Genomic DNA, 17108 nt, shown 5'->3' with positions numbered 1-17108 from the left:
TTAGAGCCGTGAATGAGCACATCGCAGGTCGGGAGAAGTGTTATTCGTAGTCATGCAAGATCAAGAAAAGCTGTTTTCTGATGCAACAACTGAGATATTTAATTTATGCTTGTGATCATTTGTTCCCATTTCTAAGGTTGAGTCTATAAATTAAAATTAATGATTTTAATTTATAGACTATCTATTCCCCTCCTGTCTGGGCCCAGAAACACTATTCAGAAATCTCAGAGTCTCTGTATTAAACAACTGAAACACCGTGACTTGGTTTTCACTTTCAAGGACTCCATCCACTGGAAGGTCAATCCACAGAAGGTCATTACTGAAGGACCTGGCAGTTTGCTGAATTTGTGTGTCCAACCAAATCATAAAAATGTTGAGCGGTCGAAAAAGAAATGTGGTAGAAAAAGTTGCACCAGTAACAGGGATAACCAGACTATTATGAGGCAAATGCCATCGAAGAGTTTGGGAGAGATTCACGAAACGGACACGGCGGCTGAAGTCGGAGCTTCAAGAGCCGCCACACACTGACAGATCCTGGACGCAGGCTGCTTCTGTAGCATTTCATGCGCTAAACTTGGACCATTGACTAAGGAGGGAAAAAATAAGTCTGGATTGTTGCTCAGTGGAATAACCTCCTCTTATCTGATTTGGGAATCTCACAGTTAGAAAGAAGAGTGGAGAGGCAGAGAATCCATGCTGCTTGAAGTCCAGTGTGAAGTTTCTACAGTTTCCAAGATTAGTATTGTACTGGACTTCATGTATGTCTACCTGAATGTAACTGTATGCCTAAACTGCACTGATAAGAACTGGATTGAACTTGTTTTTTGGTGCTTTGTAAATAAATTGAACTGAGAGAAATCTCAGAGAGCCAGCAGCTAGAGAATGTGTAGTACCTACAAAGTCTGGCTAGGGGTAGTAGTGCATCCTTACACTTATTAATTACTCATAAAAGAAGAATCTGAGGCGCCACTTTACTCGGAGTATTTCACCGTTTGATGTTGAGAAAAGAAAAGAAAAAAATACAGTTTTTTTGTTAGTTTGCATTGTTTTATTTTTGTTTAGTTTATAAATCTGCGTAGAATGTATTTAGCATCCCGATTCACACTTCATTCCAGTAGGCGGCGGTAATGCACACCAAAACGTTGCTTTAAAAACGAGAAGTGGAAGAAGAAGAATAAAGGAAGACAGATGATGAATGGTATGTGAAGCTAAAATAATAAAGAAACCACAAAGGTAAAAAAAAAAAAAGAGAGAGAGAGATCCAGTGAAATGACTGACTTTTTAGAAGTGTTTGTTACCTTGCATACATCCATAATCATGTTCTTGATTCTGACTCTTACAAACTTATCAGCTTTGTTGGAGAAACAAGATCCATTAAGAGATCGAAAAAATTAAAAAACGTTTTTTTTTTTTTTTTTTTTGTATTTTCAGCAGTCGGTCTGATCCTCAACTCTAATGTCTCTGCAGAGATTCCTGCTGTTTGTCTGGGATTTCTTCACTTTACTCCTCCCTGTGGACTTCACTCATTCCTGCAGGTAATTCTTGTACAGATGGACACAGATAAACATTTACACTCCCTAATTAATCTCCTAGGTTTTGTTGCTCCTGTGCTGCATTCATGAATTAATCTGTCGTGACATAAATTACAATAATTTGTGGTATTGTTATTGTTGCTAAAATGCCAAACAATTCTGCCTCTTTAATTCCAGAAGAGTACATAAGATAAAACTGTAGTATGTGGACAAAGATGAATCATTAATAGCTTTTAATAAAATAAGGATGAATGAATTACAGATGATTTAATTTCTCTATTTTTTTTTTGTATTATTCCAGCTACATGCAGTAACTGAAGAATGACGCATTTCTTTTAACACTGCATGCCCTTTTCTTTAAGATTTCCTCACATTTGTATCAGATTTGCTTGAGAAGGGACATTTAGTAGAGAACTTTCTGTTCCTTCTGGTTCTTTTCGCTTGCTTTGGTTTTGCTGAGATCAACAAAGCAAATAAGGTGGTGCTTTGACTCCTACCGAACTGTTAAAAGTTTTAGAAGAACGAGCACACACTGTTCATCTTCTCCCGATTATTGTTTTATGAGGCCAGCGTTGCCTTGCAGGCCGAAAACAAAAGTTGGACTCTGCTCTAAATGTCACAGATTACATGCAAGGCTCCAGCCTCATAATCTCCCCGGCGGTTTTTATGGGAAAGCGGTTCACAGAGTGAAGCTGTGACCTGCAAGCAGTGCAGTTTGGGATGGCTGCACGTGTGCCGCAGTTTGAATAACAGTGATTTTATAATCGGCATCAAGTGGATGAACTGTCAAACACATTGTTTCAGGACTGAGCTAAAACGAGGAACCACATGATGCTGTGAGTCAGAGTGAAAGCTGGATTCTGCGTTGGTTTGCAGAACAAGCTAGGCTAATAACAGAGGGTACTCAACGCTCTGGATCCTAATCTCTCCCAGGAGATATCCAGATTTGAGGTTAGAGCTGGCCTGGGTTTCCTCCAGTTTTCAGATTTTTTTCTCACGATGGAAATGCAGAGAAAACGGAAGCATCTGTATGTGCATAAAGTGCGGTTCTGATGTAAATGGAAGTAAAGGTACAGGCTTACATAACGCCTGTCAGATTTGACGTAAGATGGGAGCTGAAAGGAAAGCTCTTTCTGCTCTGCCGAGAACCAATCTCATCCTCTTCGTTTTGTTTCCACGGAAACAGCAGACGTGCAACTCACTGTTTCAGAGAGAGGGATAAGAGTTTTAAAGACGACGAGGAGGAGGATGAAGAAGAAGGGAAGTAGGAAAATTTTAAGTCCGACACCCCTGTCCAATGTGAAAAAACAAAGATGGAAACCGTCAGCAGAGGTCCCTCGGGATTCTCTGCCTCTGCAGGAAGAAGGCGCATCTGTTGGCGCCGGTACATTTAGTCTGAATTAAAGACTGCAGCCTTAAATCTAATTGAAAGTGGTAACATCTGGAAAATGATTTTCAATCCCCCCCCCATATCTCATTTATTATGGTTAGAAAAGATGTAAAAGGATAGAAAACATCATGTCATAAACGCTCAAGGGGAATTTCAGATTTAGCCAATTTTAATATGAAAGTTTGAAGATTGTTTTGACAATTCTTTGCCACTTTTAAATGTTTAATCTTTTTAAGTGGAGATGAGTCACATCTCATCACATCAAGTATAACAATGCAAAGCCGCTTAAATGGTTTGATATTCACTCTCAGGGTTTTCCCCAGAAAACTTGCTAAGCCCAGTGCTAGGGGCAGTCATCCAACGCCCCATCGATTTTTGTGTTTAAAAATGTTTAAAGGTGACAGAAAATTTTCAAAATATCATTGGGTAATTGTGTATTACTGGAAGACATTCTTAACACCTAAACACCAACTACAGGGTCTCAGAAAAGTAAAAAAAACATACCTCCTCCCTAAAATAAATACATAAATAAACATTGCTTAGCCTGGTGGGGATGCAAGTAAAGCCTGGTGGCCCGCCAGGCTTTACTTGGTGGGGGAAACCCTGCCACTTTAAGACTAAAAGCTAAAAGTTTGTTATTCTGGACATGTTTACTGTCGTGTTAATATCTCTGTGCACTTCCTAAAAAAAATAGACCTCCAGTGTAAAGTAACAATAATGATAAAGACAGTTTGATCTGATTCCAGAGGAAAACGAGGTTTGTGACGGTACGGCGCAGCATTTGTGCAAAACTACGTTGTTTCCCAGGAAGTTTTCTTCTTTATTCTGGTGTCCATTTTTAAGATGGCAAACAAAACGGTTACCACGTTGTGTTAGAGGTTTTTCAGATGGTGACCTGAACAGATCTTTTTATATTTTGGCTATAAACTCAATATTATAGACTATTTGAATTTTATGTAACAGAAAGTTGTTCATAACTGTAAAGTGGAAGAATAACCGTAAATGTTTAAATTCTTTACATATAAAAATGAGAAGTGTGCCGTATTCCCCCATGATTACCAGCTTCCTTGTCCCTGCTGAGTGAAAAATCTCCCTGCAGCATGATCCTGCCACCACCATGCTTCACAACAGGCAGAATGTATCATTCTGTTACTGAACTCCGCTTCACAAAATATCGAGTTTTGAAAGCTGAGTTGTTCCGCTGAGATCATCTTAAAGACTTTTAAAGAGAGACGCGTTTCTCCTGTGATCAGATATCCGGTCCCCCGTGAGGCTTTGTGTTTGTTTCTTTCAGATGTCGCTCTGTTTGTGTTGTTGGCAGCGCTGAGAAAAATCATGTCTTTTAATAATATATGGTGCATTAGATAACAACAAGAAGCAGTGCAGAGAGAGAGAGAGAGAGAGAGAGAGAGATACCGGAGGATCTGACTAACGCTGGATTAGTGTTTTAGCGTGTGACATCTCTGTTGCAGAACAATCAGACACCATGATAAGCCTATAAGATGCACAAAGAAAAGTTGAGTCGATGCGATGCCAAGAACTCAGACTGAAGGGAAGAGGAGGCTGGGGGTGGGTGGGGAGGAGAAAGCCAGAGGATTAATGTTGCCAGGTGGGGGAGGGGGCTCCATCCAGCATGTACAAACAGCAGGATTATAATCACGTTTGGCCCTCTGGTGATACCATGAGGAATATTTTTTTATTTTATTTTATTTTTTTATTCTTCCATATATCCAACATCAGCGGATAAAGACTCCAAGCTGCAGTAAAAGAGGATGAGGTTCAGACTTCCTAGTGAAGATGCAGCAGCTGCTTCTTCTTCTTCAGCCTGCAGGTTGCAAACATCTCTGTGCAGCATTAAAAATAGTACCATCCTCCACATTTTCTCTTCTCTGTGCTGAATATTTCAGTCAGCTGAGGATGTTCAGGCCGCACAGCCTCCAACACCTCCCTCTCTCTCTCCCTCCCTCCCGCCCTACAGACACGGCGCAAAAAAAAAAAAAAAAAAAAACGCTCCAGAAATCTCATTCGGGGCGCATTACAGAGCAAGATGGCGCTCTTGCTGTCAGCACCTCGGACAGCACCGGCGGCTCGCGCGCAAACCCCGCTCCTCGTTTAACTTCTAATTGATTTCTATCAATTTAGGCGGCATCCACGTGACAAACCCCTGCGGGTCGGAGCTGTGGGGTGGTGGGAGAACTTCCAGGTGAAGCTGTGGGGGAGGAGCGAGCAGCTGCTGTCAAACTGGACTCCTCGTCTTCATCCGAACCAAGTTACTCGGGAGAAGAACAGAAAAGCGGGGAGGATTCAGATCAGCTGGTTTAAATAGACATTTTTTTGGTTGGGGGAGAAGAGGAGGAGGTGGGTGGGAGAGATGAGGCGACGTGTTGCGGAGTCACGGCGGAGCCACGGCAGAAATGAAGCTCTGATCTCCCGGTTTCCCGTCCTCTGAGTCCCGCAGTGTTTCTTCCTGGTTCTGCAGCTCCAGCTGGGAAGATGCTGGCGCTCCTGGCCGCGATGTGCTCGGCGCTGTTCGTCCCCGGCTGCGCCCTCAGCTCACATTTCAACCCAGGTGAGTCCGCCCCGCAACACGCCACATTACTAATTCCTATAGATATAATTAGAGCAGGTTGTTTCTCAGTAAAAAAAAAACAAAAAAAACTCCCCGTTTTTTTTTTTTTTTAAATTGTGGTTTGAGATGGCAGGAGTGATGTAATGCTTGTGCTCTGCTGCTGCTGCTGCATGTTCTCCTGACCGTGCTTGATCGGATGTGAGTTAAAGATGAAAGGCCGACCCTCGGGTTCAGAGATCAGAGCAGTTCAGGTGCAGATAGAGGTGAAAGGTGAACGAGGAGTTGTTGTTGGGAGGTGGAGGAAGATGAAGCAGGAGTCCTAATTAGCGCTGAGGGAAGGAAGGAAGGAAGGAAGGAAGGAGGGAGGCGGAATCTGTTGGAAGAAGCAGATTTCTCTGCAAGATGAAAATGATGACCTTATGATGAAGATGGAAACTAAAAGGGGGGGTTTCTGGTGACTAAAAGGTTCCTGGATAAACAGATTTCCACTTTCACTTCCCTCTTCTCCGTTTTGTTTTAATTTCCCCCCCCCCCATCATGTGAAGAGATTCCTATAAGTCAAAACTCTCTGCTCTTTTAACAGTGCTGCTTTCATAATCTCAGTGCTTTTCTAAAACGGGCCGAGTAGCAGAAATCTTCCACTCCACCGCAGCTTTTTAAAGTCTCATCGGCTGCAGCAGCAGCTGACAGGAAAAGAAAAACCTTTTTGCCTTTATTCTATCTCCCCTGAGGAACAGTAAATTTAAAGATCCAATCCAGAGGTCTGCTTTTTTTCCCCCACTAACAAATGGACCATGTACTGACTGTGAAAACACAGCGGGGTGTTGAAGTATAGATTTACCTCCTCAAGAATACAGAAAAATTCAAGGATTTTATAAAGGGGCACTGGAAAAGCAGCTGCTGAATCTGCTTTGTGTGTGTTTGGGTTGATGACATCACAAGAGGCATTAAACATTATGCTGGGCAGGTTAATTTTTGACAGATTTCCACATAGCTGCTGTAGCATCATGGTTGACGTTTGCCTGTTAAACAGATCCAACATCATGTGTTTGCATATTTCACTTTTCACCATTAATCTTTGGTTTTGAGGTTGAAACGCCTCCCTGCCATCACCCTAATGTTTAGCTCCCTCCCTAATCGGATTTATGTCTGGACTCTAGTTGAGCCACTCCAAAATGTAAACATTGCTTCCATTCAGAGAAAAAACCCCATATTGGATGGGATAAAAGATCACTTTAACTGTAAATCTGCCAAGGAGATGAATAATTTTGATAATTTTTCTGCCTTGCAATCAATCGTTTTTTTTTGTTTTTGTTTTTTTTTTGCAGAAGTTATGGAAGATCCAGCAATTCAGCAGGAAAGCTGGGAACTTTGAGACACTAATCAACTGAATCAGGTGGTTTTAATCACAACTTGACTGGGATTGGTCTTCATTAAACTTTTGACAGTGAAGTCAATCTGTTCCTTCAGCTCCTCTTCATAAACTAAAGTATGAAAAGGCCTAAATTAACCAAATTTCCCAAAAATCTCAAATATGACTCAAATGTTTTGATCCGACTGTCGATTGCTATGATCAGAGGTGACAGGGCAAACGATCTCTGATCACTTGCCTTATGTGATGTCATCGGAGGGCATGTGGTATGGACACTGGTTTTTTGAGAGAGTGCCTGTTTTATCTTGATTAAATAGCAGTTTACAGTAAAATAACAAAAAGCTGAGCAGGCAGCGCTAAAAGTGAGCGACCACATCAGCAGCGAGTCTGTTGACTCACAGGAAGTCTGATAGCCAGCTTTAATTGGACAGAAATCTGATTCCAGTCAGACTCATAATCAAATCTTTAAAAAGTAGCACTCGTGGTTTTGATACGTTGCCATGAGCTCCTTGACAATGAGCGCACAATAAGCAGCCTCAGCTGAACCAAAATGAGTCGGTTTCACATTGGTTTGATCCTTTTCTGCTTCTGCTCGGTGAGTCAAGTCGTCTCGTAGCTGCAGACAGAAAAATCTCCCACCATGTCAGCTCCGTGTTTGTGCTGCTGTCACTTGGTGTCACTTGTTCTTGTCTTGTTCCTCTCTGCTGTTGTCAGGGAGATGGATGGATGAGGAGCAGAAAGCGCCGTTTTCTCATGCCGAATACGAGACGCTCAAGCTTGGTTAATTTGGATGACGTCAAAGATTCTGGAGTTTTGGAAACGTCAAAGAAAATGTCGTACTTTTGCTGTTCTAGTCCCCCACGGGATTTTCGATTGGTGGAGAAACATTGGCTCGCTGTTGATTCAGGGAAAAGGTTTGCATGAAGCAGGATTAGCGCTTGCAGTGCAGCGGTGTATTGTGGTCGTTTCCTGATGGCTCAGAAATCAACCCACATAAAACTCAAGACATGCAGTGCCTCGTAAAAAGTATCCACACCTCTTGAACTTGTCCACATCGCGTCATGTTAAGACCCAAAACCTCCCCGATCTCTCTACAGAAAGCAGAGCATAAAAGGAAAGGAAAATGACACGTTTCCCTCCAAATGTTTTACAGTTAGAATTCTGAAAAGTGTGGCATGCATTTGAATTCACCTCACCTGGATAACTAATATGTCTCTTAAAACCCTGCTTATTCAGAGAAGGGAACTTTTGCCCATTATTATAATAATGTTTTTTTTGCAATGTGGCTCAAAATCAGTCAGATTGGACGGAGGGCATCTGTGAAGATCAGTTTTCAAGTTCTGACACAGATTCTTGATTGGGTTTAAATCTGGACATTGACTAGACCATTCTAATACATGACTCTGATTCAATCTAAACTATTCTGCTGTGCCTCTGACAAGCTTCCCTGTTCAGTTCTTGCCTCATCTGACCAGAGCATCTTCTTCCACATTCCTCTGTAGCTGCGTTTCCATTACAAACGTGCAAAACTTTAATAAAACTGTTAATGTCTAAGAAACACAAGTTTTTTCATGCGATAAGTCATTAACAGACATGCAGTACCATCATCCTCCTGCCACTTATTGTTGTCTTCTTTGCCTGTTCTGCTAATGGTAATACCTGGCTGTCGATTACGACTCATGTTGAGCCACCGCGAAAAAGTGTTTCCATTAAAATTTAGCAAAATACTTTCATTTTGATACAGGCGCAAAACCCCCTTAATCCTAGCATAAAAACATTTCATGTAAAATTGTTTTCGTGAAGCGAATTTATTTTCATAATTCCACTTTGTGCAATTTTACGGTCAACGGGAATGCAGCTGCTGTAAAACTCAACGTAAACACAGAAGTTACTCTGGCGGTTGCATCTTTGCTCTGTCTGATCAGGAAATGGGAGCATTTCTAAACTTTTAAAAACAAAACCGAAGACATAAAATATTTATTGATGCGTTGCTGAAATCTGTTGCATGCATGTCGACCCTTTAAATGAGGAGCTGAGGGAAGAAACAGAATCCTGGGCATTAGATTTCATTAATGACCCAAGTGACAGGTAATCTGAATCGGGGAATATTCTGGACTTTCTGGGCTGTTCTCTGTACGGAGCATAACGATGACATCACAACCCTCTGAAGGGCTTGGCTTGTGTCTGTAGGGTGATTTTTTTTACTGGCAGTGCTGGCTGCTTTCCCAGACCTCAGGTTGTCCGTTTCCCATCTCTCTGCGGACGCCTGGCTGCTCGCACAGCAGCTCTCTCTGATCATATCGCCCAGGAAACGAGGAAAAGCAGAAGTTTGTACGTTTTTAAAGGTCATCAGAGCCTCCTTGTTCTAGACTGAAGTGCGGGTCGAGGAGCTGTTAGAAACTCAGAGCGGAGGGGATGCAGATCAGACGGAACGAGGTGTCCGCGTTGACCTTTGACCTTCACGCAGCAGAAAACGATCTCGCGTGACGGTGCGGACTGTAGGCGGAGTCGGTGCAGATGCTTTGATTGAACGGGAGCACGGCAGAATGAGTTATTTGCTCCTGGCAACCTGCTGAAGTGAAGGGCAAAAAGCTCTGGGCGTAAATTGGATTGGAGCAGTTTGCAGGGATTGGCTGCCGTTCAAACGCTTCTGTTGCACACCTCCGTCCTTATCTGTGGAGATGAAAGGAGCGCAGCCCTCAGAAGTTGTCCTTTTTCTGCTGTTGTTTTTGTTCCTCTCAGCTGCTAAAAGTGTTTGGCTGGTGGATGAATGGCTGGTGGTTTTACAGGCAGCCTCTCTCGTGTGTTTGCAAGAACTCAGACCAATAATCACCTCTTGACGTACAACAATAAATATAGTTTTGGAGGCAAAGAAAGTCAACTCTCTCAACTTTTGCACAAATTGAACTGGGATGGAGGGGAGCTTCATTCAGGCACCAAAACAAACATAATCTCTTAATTCTGCTTTCATACTTAATAAGCAGCTTTCTTTCCGTACCGTGGCACTCTGTGGTCTAAAATGTAAACTTCCTCCTGTACTTAGATGTTTAAAAAAAAAAAAACTTCAAGAGGGATTTATTGAAATCTAGGACTGATGTATTGTAACTGTGAGTAAAAAAAAAACAAAACATATCCTCCCTGTTTTAGTTCTGGAGGAGCAGATTCCACACTATTTAAATATTACAAAGCTAAATCAACAGAAAACTGTGTCTGGAAAAACAAATTTAGCCTCAATAAGACCTTAAAGGGAATCTGAATTAGAAGTAGATGTTTATTTATTTTTTTTCTTTTAATCAAGACTAATCTAGATTTTCTCTAAAGTGACTTTTTTATTTGTGTGAGAGCTGCCATTTGTTAGAAGCTCTCTTTGGTTTCAGCGCGCAGCGGGAGGTCAACTTTGCGGAAGTTCGTGATTTTTAGAGAGAAAATGAGACGTTTCAATATCCCAGCTGAGTCACTGTTTCACCATTATTTCATATAAAAGCCCCATTCAGGGTTCAGTCAATGACTCAACTTGTTACAAAAGTTTTGTTTTCTCTCTCTCTCTTCAGATTGAAATCAGCTGTGGCTTTCTGCTCACCACACACACACACCTGCTGAGTCATTCCAATTTTGACACAAATTCTGTGTTCTTCCTGGCGTGATCGTTTCGCTGCGCAGACGAGGGGCGGAACGGCACACATAAATCATGACTCTGTTTGAGCTCCATACAAAAAACAAATGCCAAATACTGGGGTTGTTTTCACTCATCCGTAGCAGAAAATGACCCTCAGAGAAAGTGAGGTAGAAAAACAACCAACCTTCCCTGCGAAGAGGCTATGATGTCGCAGGGTATCCAGAGCAAGACAGGATTATCTGTTTGCTGCCGAATTCGATTTAAATCGAAACTATTTTCCAACATTTCATCCGGTTTGAGCCACGTAGGCCAGGTCTTGAACAAAAACTCTAAGACCAAAACTAACAGGCATCTATTTTTGATTTTGCTTTAAAATAATTGAAAATCAAAACGACAAGGACTTGCTTCACTTATATTTGCTCCTAACTTTATGTTGAATAAAAAAAAAAGAAGCAAAAGACAACTGAGTATCATTTCCTAATGTGATGACATTGTATTGCTTTGGTGTGGAGTGCTTCTTTAAATGATATCATCATCCTCTCACATCAAACCAAACACATGTGAACAGCTGCTTTTGGATGAGAGTGGTGAGATCTTATGAATGACATGTTCTCTGTCTCTACACACACAAGGACTCCAACATCTGAGATGATCCAGCACGACGAGCTTGGAAAGTATTTTCCTTTTTATCTGCTTGTGTCACATACTAATGAACACTGAAAATAACTGCTTTTCCATAACGTTTTGTCACAGTCTGATTAAGAAGAATCCTGGCCAGGTTCATTCAGCTTTTGATTTCATTATTAACTTAATTAATATGGAACAATAACTTTTTTCTCCTTTGCAAATATCTTCCCTCCATGCGGCACCTGGAGGGTTTGTTTTTTTACACTGAGAGAAAACGAAATGAAACCTTGTTCACCTTGGTCCTAACCAGTAGGTGAGTTTGTCAACATTGACTTTTTTTCCGGTGGTTTGGTTTCTTTTGACGCAGAGGAAGCTCTAAGCGAACCGAAACCTTTTCGCCACAAACCGCATGAGAAGGCTGAAGTATGTTTGTTGGTCAGGTGTGGTCGGGGTGGGAGAGCCAAACGTAGATAAGTACTGAGCAAGAACTATGTCAATACTGTAGCATACCGAATGATTTTGAGATGTACCTGCTTACTTGTACTTCATCCAACAAAGCAAGGCGAACCTGACTATGGGAGGGCGCTTGGCTCAAACCTGCAGCAGAAAACGTTGAAGATGTGTCAAATCGAGGTCGAATTACAGTCGCACAGCGGCGCGCTTGCTGTTTTTACGTCTACCGGAGCTAACCTCACAAAGGGAGAAAATGAACCATATGTGGTTTTAAATAAACCAATTAACTCAGCCGTGAAAACACTCAAACTATTTAACAGCGTTTGAGCTGCAGCTGGTCTTTACCTTCCGTTCTGCATCAGAGGCTTTATTTGTCTTCTGAACATGGATTCCAGATTAAAAGGAAATTGGTGGGAAAGTCACTGGAAACTGTAACATTCTCTGCAGTAATCGGAGAAACAGTTTTTACCACCAAATAGATGGAGAGTGTTTTAGGTACCTCTCAAGTTGGGAGGTAATCCTTCTATGAGGTCGCTTCTATGCAAATCAATCCACAATCTTCGGCTGAAAACCAAACTGCACCGTTGTGTCCTTGTGGGCGGAGGCAATAACGTCACGACTAATCCGAAGCAAAACTCTGTTGTGTATTGTTTGGCTATTAGCTTTCTGTGCTACATTATGATGGGATAACAAAAGGGAGCAGAACACAAACTCATTAATTCATCCCTCTGGAGTCAGACTCTGCACGCCTGAATCCGGAGCGAGGAGAGAAGCAGAGGCACACACCTGATGAAATGATAATGAGGATGATTCCTTATTGATGCTGAAGGAGAGATGTTCTGTTGTTTGCTTTGCCGTGTGGAGGACAGTCACCTGTGACACGGCTGCAGGGAGGAACCAGCGGCCTGACGGGATGAAGCTCCGCCGCAGAGATGCTCCACGGCAGACAGGCCGACTGTAAATGAAACGAGGGGAGTGGAGTGGGAGGTTTGAAGCTCCTACTGACTGACACGCATGTGTCAGTGTTAATTGAAGATATCGTGCTACATGAAGGTTTGGTGAGGATTTCACCGAGCCGGAAATCGCCTGTTAAACACCAGTTTGTCTGAAGACAGTGGGAAGGCGGAGGGCAGGACTGGAACCATGTTACCCATGAGGCAACAGGAAGGTTATCTCCGTGCACAGTGATATGTCGAATCGGACACCGCTGCTGAAGCGGTGGAGACAAATTATGGCTCGCTGTCTGATAACTCAGTGGGAATTGCCCGGCTGAATTCATATCAGGAGGTTGGATTATGGTGTGGGAATGTTTTGGACTCAAGCCTCTTAGTTCCAGTAAAGGACCTCTTAAAGCTTCAGTATGTAACTTTTATTTAAAAAAAAAAAAAGGGAAACACTTTATTTGAAGGGGGGTGAATAAGGCTGACATGACACTGTCATAAAAACCTGTCATGAACATGAATAAGCCTTCATGAATATTTATGACTGTTGTCATAAAGTGTCATTCGGTAAATTATGACACTTTTAATACAAAGTTGACATTATTCAAAATGTCTTTGTTATGACAACTTGACATTAACCAAAAAATCATTACTGATATAAATTTGTTATAAAAGTATTAATGATTAGGTAACTTTATGTTATTAAAGGTAAAGTTTAAACAGTAATGATTTCTTGGTTAATGTCAAGTTGTCATAACAAAGACATTTTAAATAATGTCAACTTTGTATTAAAAGTGTCATAATTTACCGAATGACGCTTTATGACAACAGTCATAAATATTCATGAAGGCTTATTCATGTTCATGACTTGTGTTATGTCATGTTTATGACAGTGTCATGTCAGTCTTATTCAACCCCCTTCAAATAAAGTGTTACCAAAAAAAGTTACATACTGGCATTTTGTACTTGTTAAACCTGTCATTATGTTGTGACAGTTTAATGAAAGTCGGATAATCTGTGAAGAGATTCTGCAAAAAAAAAAAAAAAAACAAACACTCCGGGTCAAAAACAACCAATCAGAGATAGGAGGTGGGTCTTATCGCTGTCAATCAACCTCATACATGTGCTGCTTGATGCGCTAACGGCAGAGAAACAACTCAGGGTTCCAGGAAAACGGCATGCACACAGGCATGATTGACGTTCTGAAGGCCCTCCTGGATCAAGAACGAGACAAAACAAAATTCTTAAGCGTAAAATGTTTTAGACAGTAACACAGAATTAAATCACATGCAAGATTTTAGCTTTGTTATTATGCCTCTCCAATATTTATGGAGATGGTTTGCTATAAAGAGGAACAGGAGACCCTGAGCGTTACAAGTTTGAACCGATGCATATTTTTGTGTGTTGTGGTTTTTGCCGCTCTGAGTCCAGGAGATGTTAGAAAAGCGATTAAACGTCCCAACACTTCTCCAGGCCATGTAAACATTACAGATAATCCCACCTGCAGCTTCAAACCAGAACAGATGCACCAGTAAAGCTAAATTAATTATAATGATGATGATTTTTATAAACTGCTGGAGTTTGCCTTTTGCTTTGTTTTTGTTGTTTTGTTTTTTTTTACTCCGAATCATTCTGCGGATTTTCTTCTAACACAGATTATTTCTTACTGCAGAATCCTTGTGGAGGGCATTATATATTATCCCCCAGCCTCCATCTTGGCCTGTTGTGGGCTTGACTAATGGGACAGATGATGGGGTCCGACAGCCGTCACCTGCTCAGATCTCCGCTCCGTCCCCAGGCCTGCTTATCCGTCTCTGCATCTCCTGATGAGGCCTGTTAGATCTCTCACTGGAAGTCATGTTTGATCGCACACATTGTTGTGATGTTGACTAAATACATGGCAGCTCTAATGAGGGTTTTATTCCTCGAGGAGAGCGGGGATGGGAGTACGCGGAATGAGATGCGGTGGGAGAGTTCGGGGTGTGTTGCTGCTCTAAAAACATGTCAACGATCTGCAGAGGAAAACTGCTGCTCTGTTTTTTTCCCGTTGAAAAACGTTTCTTTTCCTTTTGCTCACCAATTGCAGGATGTTAGGAACTCATGGTTCACCCAACTGTTTATGAAAAGTGTTGGTCCTTTTGAAGTCAGCTCTGTTTTCCACTCAGCTCTGGAGTGAATAATTGGAACGTCTCAAATGTGCGTCAGGCTGCTTTTCATCATCTAGTTTACTCTGGATAAAGAGAGCCGTGTCCTGTTGTCGGCCGCAGGATGCTTACAATGCAACCTTTCCTCGCATGTGTGATAAAAACATGTCTTCCTTCATGTCAGGAAGCATCAAATTTCAGTCAGATCTCAGTTGCATCTAAATCTGCTCATGTGGATCGGCATCAGATCGCCGCTTGTTCCAGTTTCAGCTGCGTAAACGCACTCAGAGGAATTCACTTATCGATGCCAGATGGAGCGCTCGTTTGAATGCTGTGATTTCTAATTTGGCATCTTATGGTTATCACTTTATAACAGGCCGACGCTGATCAGCTTCCCTACGGTCGCCACAAACATGGAAGGACCTGAATTATTATTTCTATTTCTTCATTACGTGCATCAAAACTGCAGAGCTTCACGTTTTTTCATCTTCACAAGGAGAAAAACTAAATTTCCCTCCTCATAATTTAACGTAAAGATCTAAAGTTTGGCCTTAATTTTTACAACGGATTTATCTTTTTTTCATCCCGACTGTTGCTGGGATGTTTTTTGCATCTCGTTCGTCGTGAACCGGCCCCCGACTGAGGGATGTGAAACTGTTGGCAGGATGCTTGGTGTGATCGTGCAAACGTGTGACACGTTTTCACACTTTATCATGTTACAAGGGGCTTCAGTTTGTTTTATTGGGATTTTTTGTGATGTACTGAGACAAAGTAGTGCCATTGCAGTGGCGCAGAAGGTGAATGTGCTTTACCCAAAATTATTATAAAAGTGTGGAGTGTACCAGCATTTTTGAACTCTGATGTTTAAATAAGAAACCAGACGATGATGATCTTCTTCTATAATCTTCATCACAATGGATGCTGTCAGTACAGCTGCACTTTACATCCCATCTCTTTCCATTTCTTTATAAAACAAAGGAAAGATCCTTAAAAAAAACGTCATTTTCCTCCTGATAACATCTATCAGGCTTCGGTTTCTTTGATTGCTTCGACTGTATCTGTAATTATGAGAGAACTGCAGAAGGAACCTCATTTCCTGGGCCCCGTTTGGCCTCTCGGCTGAGGCATTAATGACAAATTGATCTGCTGTGAAGTAAAATGCGCTTTGTGAGGCGTCCACTTACCGTCTTTGCTCCGCTTAGTCTGTTTGCCGATCGCTGGAAGAGTAGAGTTCAGCTCTGAGGGGCGGACGGCAGAACGTCTGCAGATACAGTCGATACATAGAGATGTTGATCCTCTGTACACATCCAGAACTATTCCTGTCGCTATGCTGTGTGTGTGTGGTCGTTGTTTCTTATTGCCTGCCTTCCATCTCCACACGAGTCGTCAAGAAGCTGTCTCAGTGCGAACAGTATTACATCAGACTAGAGAGAGTCTGACTTTCATCAGGTTTCAGGGTGCACCAGCATAACAACGCAAACAGAATGAAGAACGGAGCAAATCGACTCAGGAAAATGGGTCGCAAAGTGAAACTGGTTTCATTAAACTTGAGCTTCTTCCCAGTATTCGCTCTTCTGGTAAAACAATCCTCATCTACCCTGAAATCTAAAGTAAATGTCCAGCTAATTACTTGTGGTTCACCATAGCTCTTGAAGATGTGCATAACTCATGCAGCAATTTACTGTACAAGTCCGCAGCATGCTGAACATTGCACACATGAGGCCACTTGCTCAGAACCAAACTCTCTTTAGTTTTATTAAGATGAACACATTACAAAAAATTAAAGAGGCGGTGTTATGTATTTTCCAGGCACGTAGTAGCATTTTATAGCACAATCAAGTAACTGTTACCTTCAGTTGCTATAAAAAAAACACTGCATATATCAAACATAACTTTAAAGAAATTTGACGCCTTAAAATTGGGTCTCTGTCTCTTTAAGAAGCTCCTGCTCTTTCAGTCACTCCACCTTCAGCACGTCATCACAACATTCCTCTGACATTTTTTACCAGCGATTCCCTAAGAGGTAAGCAGATGCGTGGTTCCACCAGGTGCTTGCTAACTGCTGCTGCCACTAGTCTAGAGGAGCAGAATGCAGAGTTGTGGGGGAGAGTAAAGGATTTCTCAAACATGCATGAAAGAATCAAAGCAACACTTCAGGTCTGTTTTTGATGAGGGAATGATGTAGCATGGCGTAAAGCTCAAAAAAGTCAACTTAACATAATAACCTTTAAACATTTCAATATCAAATAAAAATATTAAATGACAGTTTCATACGAGGTGGAAAAAGACGAGCTCAGCACATCACCTGCCGTCCTCCTCAGTTTCCTCCCAGCACAGTGCCACACGTCATTGGCTAAGAGGTAAAACAAAAGGCTAATGCATCTGCAAATATCCTTCTGCACTAACAGCTTTTCTGCTGTGACGCTTCAAGTTGAACATTTTTAACAACACAAAGCGTCATTTC

At 41.8% G+C, this 17108-nt stretch overlaps 1 protein-coding gene across 2 annotated transcripts in view; it reads left to right on the top strand.

Moving 5' to 3' along the window:
• The first annotated feature begins 1511 nt into the window (after positions 1–1511).
• aatkb (apoptosis-associated tyrosine kinase b) overlaps positions 1512–17108 on the top strand; it is a 59778-nt gene continuing 44181 nt past the window's right edge. The window contains exon 1 of one of the 2 annotated variants that reach the window (XM_015044892.1): positions 1512–1535. Coding sequence is in view for 1 of the 2 variants with exons in the window: in XM_015044889.1 (XP_014900375.1) it covers positions 5416–5491 (76 nt within the window). In the remaining variant the exon portion in view is untranslated. Of the gene's footprint in view, positions 1536–4906; positions 5492–17108 lie in introns of those variants that run through there. The other variant, XM_015044889.1, reaches the window with a different exon arrangement.

Source organism: Poecilia latipinna, unplaced genomic scaffold (genome assembly GCF_001443285.1).
Source record: "Poecilia latipinna isolate Pla-1442-1.1 unplaced genomic scaffold, P_latipinna-1.0 Scaffold697, whole genome shotgun sequence".
NCBI classification, from domain to species: domain Eukaryota; kingdom Metazoa; phylum Chordata; class Actinopteri; order Cyprinodontiformes; family Poeciliidae; genus Poecilia; species Poecilia latipinna.
Note: the sequence above shows the minus strand (reverse complement) of the source record. Positions and strands in the feature narration are given on the sequence as shown.